Raw genomic sequence first — 15,979 nt, 5'->3', positions numbered from 1 at the left:
AACTAATGCTATCCAAGATTATTATTATTATTTTTTGTTTGTTTATTACAAGTCTTCAAATGGCTGTGCAAACATTTTTACTAAACAGCTGGTTACACTGACAACTGTTTTTAAATGTAAAATTAAACATTTAAAATGTTTTAAAAAAATGTTATTTTAAGATAGGTTAGAGATATTTGCAAAACATTCAGTTAGCAGAATACATTCAGATTTTGTACAAATTTGGAGGCACCTCCGTAGCCAGGTGGGAAGGAGCAGCAGCAGTGCGTAGCATACGCTTCTTGATTAGACCAGGGTTCGAGCCCATCACCACCAAATACGGAGGATGCGGAAAAGTCAAGGGAATGCCCACCGCATATTCCCGGAGCAATATGGCCTTAGTTGCTAATGCTCCTAAAAAAAAAATTTGCAGTTTTGTCATTATTGACATTACAATGATCATATTCATTGTGAAACTAATCAACTTCAGATCGAATATGGTTCATTGTTCTATAGAATGCTACAATGCTGAATGAGTGGGCATGTTCTTGTTTATTGTTGTTGTTGCATTTGTGGAATTTTTGGCACAAGGGCCTCCTGGGCCTGTTCATTATAATTGTTTATTGTTACTTGCATTTTGCCATCATAAGTATTGGAATGCTGCTAGCTGAGAGCATAGAGCTGAGTGCAAATATTCTCCATTCACCAAGCCTATAAAAGGAAGTTGCCAATAGTTTCAGTCTCTTGATTCACCTTGGCTTAACAACTTGTATAAACAAAATTCTTGGACAGCCATACATGTCAACTGGAAGGCTGTTTTCCATATGTGTGAAATTTTCATTAAATTCCATTGTGTTACAGACATTGAGGGCTTAAAGGTAAAAATAGACTGCACTCTCTCTGCTCTGCTGAAAATCACAAGTATTTTGTTTACATGATGTATGCTGCAAGCATTAACATTATGTATATATTTAATTTTTTTTTTTGTCGTGTGAGCTATTGTATTCAGTTAAACCATTTAAACCCACAACAACATATAAATTTTGTTAGCAAGCTGCCAACTGATACTTTTTTTAAAAGTAATTCTTAAAAAGATAATATATGCATGTGAATGATTACTATAACCAATTTCAATTTAAGGAGAGAGACTAATGCTGAAAAACTTTACTTACCATGTTATAATTCTTAGGAAAGACACTAGTATCATTATTAAATGCTTGAATTATTGCTGTTTTCCCAACTGTAGAATCTCCTACATAATATATACACAAGAGTTAGATATTAAAAAAAAAAAAAAAAGAAAAATTAAAAAATAATTAAAGGCTTACATTTAAAATATTATTTCTGTTATTATTAATGCTGCTGGGACTTTCATTTCTCATCACTTTTCCAACACTAATCTTCTTCTTCTTCTTCAAGAGGAGTGTTCCCATTTACAATGGGTTTCCTCAGCCTACAAGTTATTTCTTGTTAGGAATTTTTTCCCGCCATAAAGTGCAGTTCAAGGTGTCTTGGTCAGTTAAGCCTCAGGCTGTCATGCACTCCCGTACTCCATCCATCCATGTCCTCCTAGGCCTTCCTCTTCTCCTTCTTCCAGGAGCTATCCATTCCAGGATAGCCTTTGGATATCTGTTTTCTTGCATCCATTTTACATGTCCATACCATGTTAGACGCTTTTCTCTGATGATGTCAATAAGTCTTTTTCACTTTCATTTTTTCCCTTATGTCTTCATTCCGTTTTCTGTCTCTTCTAGAAGTTCCTGCTGAGCGTCTCCAAAAATCCATTTCTGTGGAGAGCAATTTGTTTTCCACTTGCCTATTCAATGTCCAGGTTTCTGCTCCATACAATAGAAGACTTTGTACAATCATTTGAAATATAAGTTTCTTTGTTTTATACAGGATATTTTTGCTCCATAGAACAGAGTTTAACATGCGAATAGCCTTTCTGCCATCTGTAATTCTCTTATTGATCTCTGCTTGGGATGATCCATCACTTTGTAAGATTGATCCCAAATATTTGAATTTGTCGACTTGTTTGATTTTAAAACCTGCAATATTTAGAACGTGTCCTGGCCCTGAAGACAACATTTCAGTCTTGCTAAAATTGATTTTTAGACCCCATTGTTTATATTCCTCAAACAATTGATGACATGCATACTTTGCATCTTCTAAGTCCTGTGCTATCACCACCTGATCGTCTGCAAAAAGTAAATTGTGAATATAGGTGTTCTTATTAATCGGCAATCCCATTTTATTACATTTTTTTGACCATGATCTTAGGCAGATGTCGATATAAATTTTGAAAAGTGTTGGTGACATGCAACAACCTTGTAATAAGCCTTTTGAAGTGTGGAATTAGTAGTAGTAGTAGTAGTAGTAGCACATGATGCAAGAAAGCAAGTGTAGGAGCTTATGCAGCATCAGCCAAAAAAAAAAAAATCACACCATTCCCTCCAAATGCCTGTCCAGTTCCTCCTTAAATTTATTCAACCTATCAACTTCCACAACGACAGATGGAAGTTTGTTCCAGCAATTAACCACCCGCTGGCTAAAGGCAAATTTCCGCACATCTATTCTACATCTGTCCTTTCTTAATTTGACTTATGTCCCCGTAGGTTGGTAATCTGAACAAGTGGAAGGATCCCATCAGAATTCAGCGTGCTCAACCCATTCAAGGCCTTACAGACCTCAATCAGATCACCGCGCAGGTGCCTAGTCTCCAGCCACTGCAATTTGCAGAACTTAAGCCTCTCTTGGTAAGAGAATCCCTTCATTCCCCTCACCAATCGTGTTGCTCTTCTCTGTACACGCTCAAGCAAATCTACATCCTTCCTAAAATGAGGCCTCCAGACCTGTACGCAGTACTCAAGACGTGGCCTGACCATTGCCTTATACAGAGGGACAATCACCTCCTTTTCCCTGCTAGCAAAATTTCTATATATCATTGACAAAACCCCATGACCCGCCCTAGCAGCCTGTCTGCACTGCTCAGAAAACTTCATATCTGACTGCACAATTACTCCCAGGTCTTTTTCATTTTCTACCACCTTAAGTGTAGTACCACACAGTTGGTATGTTTCTCTGGGGTTACTTCTACCCATATGCAGTACTTTGCATTTGTCAAGGTTGAACTTCAGTTGCCACTTCTTAGCCCATCACCCAAATTATCTAGATCCTGTTGCAGTAGCACACTGCCATTACTGTCATTAACAACCCTGCCAACCTTTGTGTCATCTGCAAACTTCGACATTAAGCCTGATATACCTTCATCAATATCATTGATAAATACACAAAACAACAGTGGACCCAACACCGAACCCTGTGGGACTCCACTAATAACATTAGTCCACGAAGAGCAGCACCCAGTGATTACCACCCTCTGTCTTCTCCCACTTAACCATCCTTTTATCCATTGTAGCAACTTACCCTTAATACCATTCTGCTCCAATTTGTACAGTAGTCTTCCATGCGCAACAGTGTCAAAAGCTTTCCTGAAATCCAAGTATATGATATCAAAATTATTTTTTGCATCCAGTTCCTTTGTGACCACATCATAATAACCAATCAAATTTGTCAGACAAGACTTTCCCTTAACAAACCCATGCTGTGTTTGAATTATTGCTGCAGTCTTGTCTTGATGATCCTGCAATGCATCTTTAACCAGCGACTCCATTATTTTACCCGGAACAGAAGTTAAACCAGTTAGTTTAACTTCTGTTCGATCCACCTTCGATCCACCCTTCGATCCACCTTTGTGAATTGGGGACACATTTGCACATCTCCAGTCCGTGGGAACCTCCCCTGAGTCCAAGGATGCTCTCATAATTATGGCTAAGGGTTTGCTTAGTTGCTTTGCCGCCTCCTTTAAAATAACTGGATAGATCCCATCCACCCCAGGTGCCTTTCTTGTGTTTAACTTCAACAATTTCTCCTCCACTTTGCTCTCAGTTATTACAAAATCATTAAGCACACTGCTACAATTTGATAACCTTCTTCCATTTTCAAATTGTAATAATTCCTCACGTGTGAATGTAGATGCAAAATACTCATTCAGTTTGTTTGCTATCTGAGCAGGATCATCAACAGTCGAACCATCGATGTCAAGTGGACCAATCATATTCATCCCCTTCCTTTTAGAGTTTATATAAGTAAAGAAATCCTTGCTGTTTTTCTTAGCTTCTTTCGCCAAAGATTTCTCGTAATCCGCCTTCGCCTGCCGAACCTCCTTTGTGACCTGATTACAGACTAGCTTATATCTGCCACAGGCTTCTGCGTCACCTGATAATTTATATGCATCCCATGCATTTTTCTTCTCTGTCACGAGTCTCATTAGTTCATTTGATAACCATTTAGGCCTAAACCTTGAACGATATTTCTTAATCGGTATATAAAGTCTAGTAGCTTCAACGATTAATTCTTTGAATGCTTCCCACTTAGAATTTACTGTTTGTAACATCGTCAGTTGATCCCACTGTACAGAACTTAAAAACAATCTGAGACCACTGTACTCCCCTTTACGGAAGCAAAAACTCTTTCCTTTACCCCTGACGGTAGTTACCTCTTTGAGTAAATCCCACTTCAGCACACTGTGATCACTGCCACCTAGTGGTTCCTTTATCTGCAAATTCTTAATACACGAATGATCACTGCTGATAACCAGATCAAGAGTGTTACTTTCTCTGGTTGCCTCTCGAACATGCTGCTGCAGAAAACAATCATCCAATAAATCCACAAAAGTCTGACTAGTGTGTGAGTGACCAACCCACAAGTTCCAGTCAATATCTGGGAAGTTAAAATCCCCCATTATAAGACATTCTGATTTACTGGCCCACTCTATTTCTCTGTACAATTGTTCATTGTACTCATTCAAGTCATTAGGCCAATAACACACTCCTACTCTTATTTTTCCTTTCGCAGTGCTTATCTCACACCAAACTGACTCAACAGAGCACTGTTCATCTATATTAACTGGGTGCACTTACTTTGATTTTATGTTTTTCTTAATTAACAGCATAACACCCCCCTCCCTTTCTGTACACATTGTACTCCCCAAATTCCAGTTCTGCATTCCTTATATCTTTGTGACACCACGTCTCTGCTATCCCAACAATATCCGCCTTTGATGTCTTGACCAACACTTCAAATTCATCAAATTTATTTACTATACTTCTAGCATTGGTATACATGCAAGCATACATGCTCCTATGCCTATTCCTTGTTACCCTAACACATCCCATATACCCAACTATTCCATGATGACTGCCATCCGTCCCTGAAACCCCCAACACCCCTCGCTCCAGGTCGCTTCTTATTCTAATAGAAGTTGTGCAAGAATCACCTTCACCTCTGCCTGCGGTTACTGTTAAACTATTAGTCTTTGTATCCCCCCAAACTAGCAGTTTTCCGACCCACCTAACACTGCCTCGATAGCATCAGCAAATATTCTTGCACCCTTTCTATTTAAGTGTATCCCATCCCTGTAGAAGCAATTTCTCCTGTTAACAAGTACAGTCCAGGCTGAAAAAAATTCTACCCCTTGAGCCTTGCACAATCTTTCCAGGGCCGAATTGATCGACAAGGCTCTCATCATGTACTCCCTCCTATCGTGTCTGGGCAGAATTGCAGACACTTTCAAATTCAACCCTATTTCACGGCTTTTTTTCAACAGTGACCTGTACTTGTTGAGTAATTCCGCCGGTCTCCTACTCTTAATATCATTAGTGCCAACGTGTACAACTATATCACCTTTTGTGCCCTTGAAAGATGATATCCGCTCTACAACGTCATCAACCTTTGCCCCTGGCAGACATACCCTGGTCCTGTTCCACCTATCCTTTTTACAAAGGATGTTCCCCGTTTCCCTGACAATAGAGTCACCAACAACTACTAGTTCCTGTGGGACCAGCGCATTCTGCCTTAGGGGTTGCCGCTGTGTTGCGTGATGACCAAGTGCAAGCTCTGGCGTTGATGTGGGCAGTTGAGAGCCTGATGGGTCCCTCAATTTAGATCTTTCGAGGGCATCCACCCTGTCCTTCAAACTCTCATATAGGCCCATAACAACGCTGAGTTGTCGCCTGATTTCCTTACACTCCTTACATCGCGCACACACAAAGACATCCCCCATGGCAATATCATGTTCTGTTCCAGAGAGTTCGGCAAACATTTCACAAGTTGCACATTTTTTTAGGCTGTGATGCATTGGAGAATTGCTCCCCTCAGTTCTCCCCCGAGTCACAGCACTCCTGCCACTTTGTGCCCGTTGCTTTGCTGCTCTAGTCTGGGGCATGGTAGTTTACATTAATAAATCAATAAATTAAATATCAATAGTATTTGAATAGAAACTATTAAATAGAAACAGTGAAGCGTATTACTATATAATTATGCGTTAGAGCTACCTAGCTACCTCAATTAAAAAATTTGAATTCCCTACCACTATATCCAAAAACAATGGCTACAAAAATGGAACGAAATAACGGTTTTACCTATCGTAAGTAAAATCCACAAAAACTCTTTATCTAAATTAAAAATAAAAAATAACCAGCGTAACTATAACTATATGACTACGTATTAAGTACAATATAAAATAACAATCATGTAAATAAAAGGCAAACACTTATCGTTTTTGCGGAGCCTGTAAGTGACAGCTGTAACTTTTAAAGAGATTCAGCGCCCTCAAAGCTGATCCCACTTTAATTCTGCATCTATTATTCCTGTAAATTGCCTTAATAATTTTAATCAGTTGTCCTTCAATATTTGCCTCTTTCAGTGCTTCCCATAAGAGTTTCCTTGGAACACTGTCATATGCCTTTTCAAGGTCAATGAAAATCATAAAGATTTTTTTCCTTTTGATTGGCATTTTTCAAGGATCTGTCGTACTGTTGAGATATGATCTATACATGACCTCCCAGCTGAAAAACCACTTTGTTCTTCTGATACCTCAATTCGGGCTTCTAAATGGTTCCTGATCCATTTTCCAAGGATCTTTAACAGCGGGTTCAGGACGCATATTCCTCTGTAATTTGAACAGCTTTTCCGATCGCCCTTCTTATAAATTGTCATATATCCTGTTATCATTTCTTTCGGTATTTCTTCTCCTCTCAGTATACTATTTAATAGTTTTTGTATCAAAACAGCCACTCCTCTTCCTCCATATTTCAGAAGTTCCATGTAAACTCCTCTAGGTCCAGGTGATTTGCCATTCCTTCCTTCCTTTCTTTAGAAGGAGTTCCACTTCCCTAACAGAAACTTTTAAGCCCGAGTCTTCTACACCAAAATCCTCCATCATCTTGAACTCTTCCCGGTCTTCTTTTAAAAGTCCTTCATAGTACTCTTTCCAGTCTTTCAAAGGTATTAATTGCAAACCAGCATTGTTTATTGTGTTTTCTCAAGTCTTTAAGGACCTTCCATGATTCCGCTGATTGCTTGAAGCCCAATTTGCTATTAATAGTTGTGCATTTCCTTTCTCATTCTTCATTTTTTGCTTCTACTACAAACCGATTGGCTATTTGCTTTTTTTCAACATAAATGTTCCTATATGCATCATTCCTATCACCCAGCCATTTCTGATATGCAAGTTTCTTTTCCTCTACAGCAGCTCTTACTTTCTCTGTAATACAAGTATTTTTTGGTCCTTGGCTCTTCTTTTTGCCTAGGATTTCATGAGCTTTTTTTTTTTCTCTCTATGTTAATTGCAGCATCCAGTCTGCAGGGTGAAGTTGTTTCTAATGCTGTCGTCCTGGAGTAGGTCAATGTTAAATCGATCCACTTGTAGCATTTCTCCTGCCCTGCATTGTTGGTTGTCCACAGATATTTTATTAATCCAGTTCCACCTCAGTGTTGTTTTAACAAGAAAATGGTCAGATCCACATTCGGCTCCTCTATAAACTCTGACATCTTTCAATACATATGTCCCTGAATGTTTTGAAATAATGTAATCTATAACTCATCTAATTTGTCGTCTCCTGTGACCAAGTATATTTATGGATATCCTTGTGTTGGAAAAATGTGTTGTTTATTCTCAAGTCGAACTGTTCACAAAGATTGCATAGTCTATCTCTGTTGTCATTCCTAGTCTATCTCTGTTGTCATTCCTCTCTTTCTCTCCAAATCTTCCAATAACTTTGCTATTTTGTCCAGTTCCTACTCTTGCATTGAAATCTCCCATTAGAAATATCTCTTTCTTCTTAGGAATTTTTTCTATTAGTTCTCTCAGATCCTCCCAAAATTCATCCTTCAAGGTATCGGTGGTGTCATTAGTCGGGGCATATATTCCCAAAATACATATTTCTCTTCCGTACATTTTCAGTGCCAATGAGATCATTCTTTCATTAATAAATTGCCAGTTTTTGATGTTGTGTCTCAATTTCTTTTTAACAGCAATAGAAACTCCTGCTCTTGCTCTTTCACTCTTATCAACTCCACTCCATAAATGGTAGTATTCTCCCATTATTTCCTCTCCACATCCCTTTTTCTTTGTCTCTGATAACACGACGTTGTCTGACTTGAATTTTTGCAGTTCATCCGAAAGAAAGTTTCTTTTAGTTGAAAGGCCTTGAATATTCCATCATCCCAAAACCATAGTCCTTTTCTGTTTGCCGAGTCGTTTCCGAAAGTGCAGTCCATTTTCATTTTCACTTGTAGGTTGTTTAACATTTGTGTATTTTTTACACTGAACGAGGAGCTAGCCCATTGCAGCAACCCCCAACCTGGAGGGCCAGGGTATCTCTCTTAGTCTGGCCCCTACCCTTTGACCTGTCCAGCTTGGGAGGCTCTACCAGTAGCTAAGCTACCACCGACTTAGCTCTCCGGGTCATCAGGACACGCAAGCTCCCCCACCGTGACAAGGTGGAGACTAATACTAATTAAAAATATCACATACTTCATTATTTCTTCAGCAATTCTTATTTAATATTCATATCATCACATATTGTTTGTGCCTAATTCTGCATCTATTATAATTATTTCTGGAAGAAGTTTGTAGGATAGCAAATTACTCTTGATTATGCTCTTACTGAGCAAAGGAAACAGTTTTTGGTTACAATACACATTTAATTAGGAAATATTTAATTGAATTTGTGATGATGTGACTTGACCATTGCTTTATACAACAGAATAATCACCTTATCCCTACTAGCAAAATTCCTGTATTTCATTAACAAAACCCATGAGCTGTCCTGGCAGCTCATCTGCGATACTCAGAGAACTTCGTATCTCACTTTTTCATTTTCCACTACCCTGAGTGTAAAGTGACTGTGGTCATCTACAGTTAACAGTCCATGTGGACTGGAGACATCCCCTGAATCCAAAGATGCTCTTATAATTATGGCTAAGGGTTTTCTTACCTCTATTGCCACCTCCTTTAATATAACTGTATAGATCCCATACACCTCCGGTACCTTTTTTACATCATTTCAACAGTTTCTCTTCCTTGTTCCTCTTCATTATCACAAAATCATTTATCGGTTAAACCATTTACATCTAGCGAACCAATGTGATACATGCCATTCTGTCTATTCCTTGCACAAGTAAAAATCCTTGTTGTTTTCCTTTGCATTTTTTGTCAAAGATTTCTTGTAATCTGCCTTAGCTTGACTAACCTCCTTTGTGACTTGATTGCAAACTAGTTTATATTTACACTAAACCCGTGTATCATCTGATATTTTGTATGCATCCTATATATTTTTCTTCTCTGCCACAAGTCTCATCAGTTCATCTAACACCCATTTAGGTCTAAGCCTTCAACAGTATCTCTTAATTGTCATAAAAAGCTAGTAGCTTCTCTGAATGTTTCCCATTTAGAATTTTCTGTTGTGTAACTTCATCTGTTGGTGCCACCGCACAGAATATAAAAACTGTCTAATACCACTGTCATAACCTTTATGAAAGCAAATGCCTTTCCCTTTTCTCTTGACAATAGGTATATGTTTAAGTAAATCCCACAACAATATACTATGAGGTCTTTTATCTGCAGATTTTAATGCATGGAGGATCTGATAATCAAATCAAGAATATTGCTGATAATCAAATCAAGAATATTGCTTTCTCTCATTGCCTCTCTAACATGCTAGTGAAAAAAACAATCATTCAATAAATCCACAGAATTTTTAATATTGTGACCAACTCGCAAGTTCCAGTCAATATGTAGAAAGTTAAAATCCCCAATCTAAGACATTCTATATCACTGACCTACTCTATTTGTCTTTATAGTTATTCATTATACTTATCACAGTCATTTGGCCTATAACACAGTCCTCTCATTTTTGCTTTACCAGCTCTTATTACACACCAAACTCAATATTGCACTGGTCATCCATGTCAATATTCAAATTCTGCATTCCTTATGTCTCAGTTACACCACATCTCCAATATTCTACAATGTCTGCATTTGATTACTGAACCAGTACTTCAACAAATTTATTCACTGCACTCCTAGCATTAGTGTACATGGAAATATACATGTACCAGTTTTCACTCTTGGGAACCCTAACACAGCTCATGCATTTGCTTGTTCCATGAAGAACCCTAGCAGACCTTGAAATCCATAGCACAATGTAAAAATCACTTACCTTTTTTCTGCCTGAAGCTGCTGTTAATCAATTGGTCTGTGTATCCCACTCCCCTTTCTTTAATAAGGCTACTCCTAAATGGTTGACACCACAGTTGTTTACTTGGTTCATTCTTGTTTCTCTTAATCCTGAATTGGCTTATTTCAGCCTCTCCAACACTGACTCATATTTCTGTGGTGAATGGGAAAACTAGTGTCATATTTTATTTCACTGCCCACCCTTTAATAATTACAGATGACACTTTTTTTTTTTTTTTTGCTATATCAGATGATCAGTCTTATAGAACCAGGACAAGAGAAAACTTTTCTTAAATGCAGAGAAAATTTCCAAGTGCTTCAGGATTTTACCAGTCTTAAAAAAATTATGAAAGTCTTCGACATAATATCATCTATGCTACATCAACTGTGTAACTCATAAGACTGTTTCATAACCTCAACGGCTCACATCTGGTGAGTACGGGCTTGGCACACCCAGGGTCCCGAGCTGGATATCATCATTCTTCTCTTTCTTGGTGATTCCCTTCTATCTGACTTGTGTTTTCTCTCTCTCTCTCAGAGTAATTCAGGTTTTTTTTTTTTTTTTTTTTTTGGTTGGTGAAACAAAAGCCTCAGGTTTCCTTGCACCATATGGCTAACAATAATAATAAACAATTTGTTAATTGTGACTTTGTTGTATATTCTAGTCAATATTAACTTATAGGTAATTGTTTTACTTTGTGACTGGTTTGTATTTGCATGAAATATGCTTATATTTAACCTTTGTGTAGAACTATTATTATTATCATTAGCCATACAGTGCAAGGAAGCCCGAGGCTTTTGCTGCATCAGCAAAAAAATATATATATATATATCTGAGTTAACCTGAGAGAGAGAGAGAGAGAGAGAGAGAGAGAGAGAGAGAGGGAGAACAAGAGTCAGAAGTAGAAAGAAATCACCAAGCAAGAGAAGAATGATGATATCCAGCTCAGGCCCTGGGTGTGCCAAGCCCATACGCACCAGATGTGAGCCCCCTAGGGTTAGTTATCTCAGTCTGTAGAGAATTATGCAAATCTTTAATGACTGACTTTGTGTAGTCAGTAAATAATTTATGCTTACATTTTTTTTTTTTATGTAAACCCCAAACACGAGAGGTATTAGAACCTATAGTACTTAGTACCGTGCTTGGGTTGGAGGTTAAGAAGATGAAAGAAGATATCTGTTGACATTGGACTTGAACTGTAATTTTCAGGAAATACGTATAAAGGAAGGCTGTTCCAGAAAACGGCAGTTGAATGAATAAACGAGGAAGATGAAAAGTTGGTTCTGTGAGTTTGAAGTTGGACAGTAAATGGATGGTGGCTGGTGGCAGCATGTGTTAAGACTGTTTTGAAAGAGAGAGCGGGAATTATAGAAGCCAATTCAGAAGAACAGTGCCCATGGAAGTATCTGTAGAAGAGGCATGCAGCAGAAACAGTACGTCTATGAGACAGCGAGTGGAGAGACTTTGTTAAAGATGAATCATTAATTAACCTAACTGCCCTCTTCTGAATGGAATCAAAAACCCTGAGAGAGGTTTTGGGGGGCACCATCCCAGATGTGGGAACAATATCCAATGGCACTTCACTTGCGATTTATACAGAGTGAGCAGCTGTTTGGAAGAAAATTAACGCAAAAAAAGAGAAAACCAAGTTTTTTAGATGCAGAGGAAGCAATATTTGTAATGTGCTTGTGCCAAGAGAGATTAGAAGTCAGGGTAATCTCCAAAAGATATATATCATTTTGCCTTGAAATCGGAGTGTCACTAAAGATAAGCATGGGAGCAGAAGAGTTCTTTTTGCGAGATATAAGACAAGACTGAGTTTTAGAAGGGTTGAAATCAACTAAGTTGTCTTTGCCCCACTGGAGAATTACCTGAAGATCGGCATTTAAGGAATTGGTAGCAGATTTTCGAGAAGTTGAAGCTGATTGAGCAGGACAAGGTTTCTCAAAATGGAAAGTGGAATGCAATGTGCTATCATCGTCAAAACTATGGATAGGATTTCCAGTCAATGGAAGAAGGTCATTAATATACAAAAGGAAAAGATTGGTGGAAAGAACTGAACCTTGGGGGACACCGGCATTAGTGGAGAAGTTAGAAGACAGAGAGCCATCTACCATCACCCTCAGTGTGCGATCAGAGAGAAAACTGGATAACCAATTACTAAAAACAGTTGGCAAACCATAAGATGGAAGCTTGTTTAGAAGACCTTTATGCCAAACACGATTGAAGGCCTTTGAGATGTCAAGAGCAACTACTTGTGTTTCACCGAACCTTTCCATTGAATTAGTCCATAAATGGGTAACATAAGCAACAATATCACCAGTGGATCGACACTGACAGAATCCATACTGGCAATCGTTGATCAGACGGAAGGTTTCTAGGTAGTTTAAGAGTTGGCGGTTAATTAATTTCTCCATTACTTTAGAAAGAGTAGAAGTAATTGCAATGGGACGATAATTGGATGGGAGGGATTTGTCACCCTTTTTACGAACTGGCTGGATATGAGCAAATTTCCAAGCAGAAGAAAAAACACCTTTGGAATAAGAAAGTGAAAAAAGGTGGCAAAGAATAGGAGTAAGTTCAGGAGCACAGGGATGCCATAAATTATCAAGCGACTCAGAAGCCTATGGCAGATATAAGCTAGTCTGTAATCAGGTCACAAAGGACGTTAGGCAGGCAAAGGCAGATTACGAGAAATACTTGGCAAAGGATGCTAAGAAAAACAGAAAGCATTTCTTTACTTACATAAACTCTAAAAGGAAGGGAATGGATCTAATTGGACCACTTGATATCGATGGTTCCACTTTTGATCATCCTGCTCAGAGAGCAAACAAACTGAATGAGTATTTTGCATCTACATTCACACATGAGGTGTTATTAAAGTTCGAAAATGGCAGGTTTTGAGAACAAGTGAAGAAATACCATCTTCACTTGTTCGGGTTTTGAGAACAAGTGAAGAAATACCATCGAGACCTTGAGCTTTCTTAGCATCAAGGTTTGTCAAAATCCTTCTGACATCCTTTTGATGGAAGACCACAGGAGGCATTGAATGGAGTGTGTTGGGAATGGTGGGAGGTGTTTTACCAAGATCATTAATACATGAGTTGGAAGAAAAATGGGATGCTAGCAGATCAACTTTATCCTTGGCTGAAGTGACAACAGAACCATCTGGTTTGGACAGAGGTGGGATCAGAGATGGGCAAAAGTTGCGGCCAATAGCTTTGGCAAGAGACCAGAATGCTCGGCTACCATTAGGGCAAGAAGCAAGTTTTCTACTCTTAGCCTGTTTAAACTCTAGTTTGGACTGATTAATAACTGCTAGTGTAATAACATGCTAGTGTAAGCATAAATTATGCCTTTTCCATGTAAAAATAAATTGCTGGCACTCTCAGTTCGGGCCACTGAATTTATTTTGCTAATATCCAGTGCCAATTTCCAATCTCCAGTGCTTTTTTTTTTTTTTTTTTTTTGATATTTTTGCCCTCTCATTAGGCAGTAAGCAAATATCAGAGGCCTACCTCTTCATTGGGTTGGCTATTGAAAAGCAGCCTTCCTGGTAATTGTTGCCTAGTGGCCAAGAATACAACAAAGTAGGCAAGAAAATAACAATGTAGTTTACTAACTATGTAAACCACATACAGTAAATATTTGGGTGCATGTGATCACTGTCCTCCTCACACTGGATGAAAAAGGGTTGGAATTCTGTCAATAATACAAGGAACTTTTATGGGCTTTTTGATGTGAAAACATCTATAGCAGCACCTAACAAGTGTAATGGAAATACAAATGTTGCAGTCAAATATTTGCATTGTTGCAACCACACTTCAATATGATTGTGACATCACAATCATACTTCCATATGACTGTGCCTGGAAGGGGTTAGTGAAATCCAATTGTCAAAATCACTATTCTACAATTGGATTTCACTAACCCCTTCCTAGCCAAGGATGTTTTCACATGAAACGTCTTTCGTGTGCATAAAGTACACATGGTTTGATTTTTTCATTCCAAAATACACATAATTTACAAACATAACACACATGGGTAGAGGAGACAATCTTGGGTGGCCCTAATATTATTTATTTTTTTCCTTCTTTAAATCTTGAGTGTTCTAACTTGCATTGTACGTTCAGTATGTGATTGCTGAGACCCACTATAATTCGTGGCATAGCCGAAAACTTAGCAGGTCTTCCAGGTGATCACCTTCTGGAGTGAAATGTGGCCATAAGCAACACACACACACATGGCAGTTACTGTGTGTTTTGCCTATTTTACAGAGATTTGTATCACAGGTGTACCACAGTGGTATCAGAATGAAGTAAAATAAAATCACAGAACCTGCCTAAGCTCGGCATCTGAAATAGGTTGTAGCCGGCACCACTGAATAGGCGGTACAGCAAAGGGTACTAGCAATAAATTGACTACATTATTCCTCATTTCTATTGAAACTTTCCTAAATATGCAGCGTATCTTTCCGGTCGATTACCAGGCAAGACATTTCCATAGCAACCAAAACAAAACCAATTTGTTAATATTACATTAACAAAAGCTACAAAATTTAATTCCTATTTAGTCAGATTCACTTTACCAACAACAATGCATTTTGCACGAAGTATATTCGGCATATTAGGCATGTTGAAAACACTCTAACTGTTGAATTTAACTGATAAATACTTTCAACCAGGAATCACCAATACCGCTTCGCGCGCAGTAGTTTTCCCTGGGAACTAATGCTAATATATATATATATCTAATTACAGAAATTTACAGCCATCAAGTAGCCAACCTTGCTTTTTTTTTCCTCTCTCAAAATAAGCACGTCAATAGCATCACATGACGATGTTACCAACAGTAAATTCTAAGTGGGAAGCATTCAAGGAATTAATCGTGGAAGCTACTAAAAGTTTCATACCTATTAAGAAATATTGTTCAAGGTTTAGGCCTAAATGGTTATCAAATGAACTAATGAGACACCTGACAGAGAAGGAAAATGCATGGGATGCCATAAATTATCAAGCGACTCAGAAGCCTATGGCAGATATAAGCTAGTCTGTAATCAGGTCACAAAGGACGTTAGGCAGGCAAAGGCAGATTACGAGAAATACTTGGCAAAGGATGCTAAGAAAAACAGGAAGGGGTTGGATCTAATTGGACCACTTGATATCGATGGTCCACTTTTGATCATCCTGCTCAGAGAGCAAACAAACTGAATGAGTATTTTGAATCTACATTCACACATGAGGCGTTATTAAGGTTCGAAAATGGCAAAATGTTATAAAATTGTAGCAGAGTGCTTATTAATTTTGTAATAACTGAGAGCAAAGTGGAGGAGAAATTGTTGAAGTTAAGCATAAGAAAGGCACCTGGGGTGTATGGGATCATCCATTTATATTAAAGGAGGCGGCAAAGAAACTAGG

General features: G+C 38.3%; 1 protein-coding gene across 3 annotated transcripts in view; it reads right to left on the bottom strand.

Moving 5' to 3' along the window:
- Nucleotides 1-15,254, bottom strand: part of LOC150076414 (intraflagellar transport protein 27 homolog) — a 107,038-nt gene extending 91,784 nt beyond the window's left edge. For all 3 annotated transcript variants that reach the window (XM_090387680.1, XM_090387678.1, XM_090387679.1), the window contains exons 1-2: nt 15,151-15,254; nt 1,152-1,231 (exon numbers count right to left, since the gene is read on the bottom strand). In XM_090387680.1, coding sequence (XP_090243806.1) covers nt 1,152-1,231; nt 15,151-15,196 — 126 coding nt within the window. In that variant the 5' untranslated portion in view covers nt 15,197-15,254. The remainder of the gene's footprint in view (nt 1-1,151; nt 1,232-15,150) is intronic.
- Between the last annotated feature and the right edge of the window lie 725 nt (nt 15,255-15,979).

The sequence above is a fragment of the Mastigoproctus giganteus genome, chromosome 13, assembly GCF_048544385.1.
Source record: "Mastigoproctus giganteus isolate SK-2022 chromosome 13, ASM4854438v1, whole genome shotgun sequence".
Classification (NCBI taxonomy): domain Eukaryota; kingdom Metazoa; phylum Arthropoda; class Arachnida; order Uropygi; family Thelyphonidae; genus Mastigoproctus; species Mastigoproctus giganteus.
This window is presented reverse-complemented; position numbering and strand designations above follow the sequence as displayed.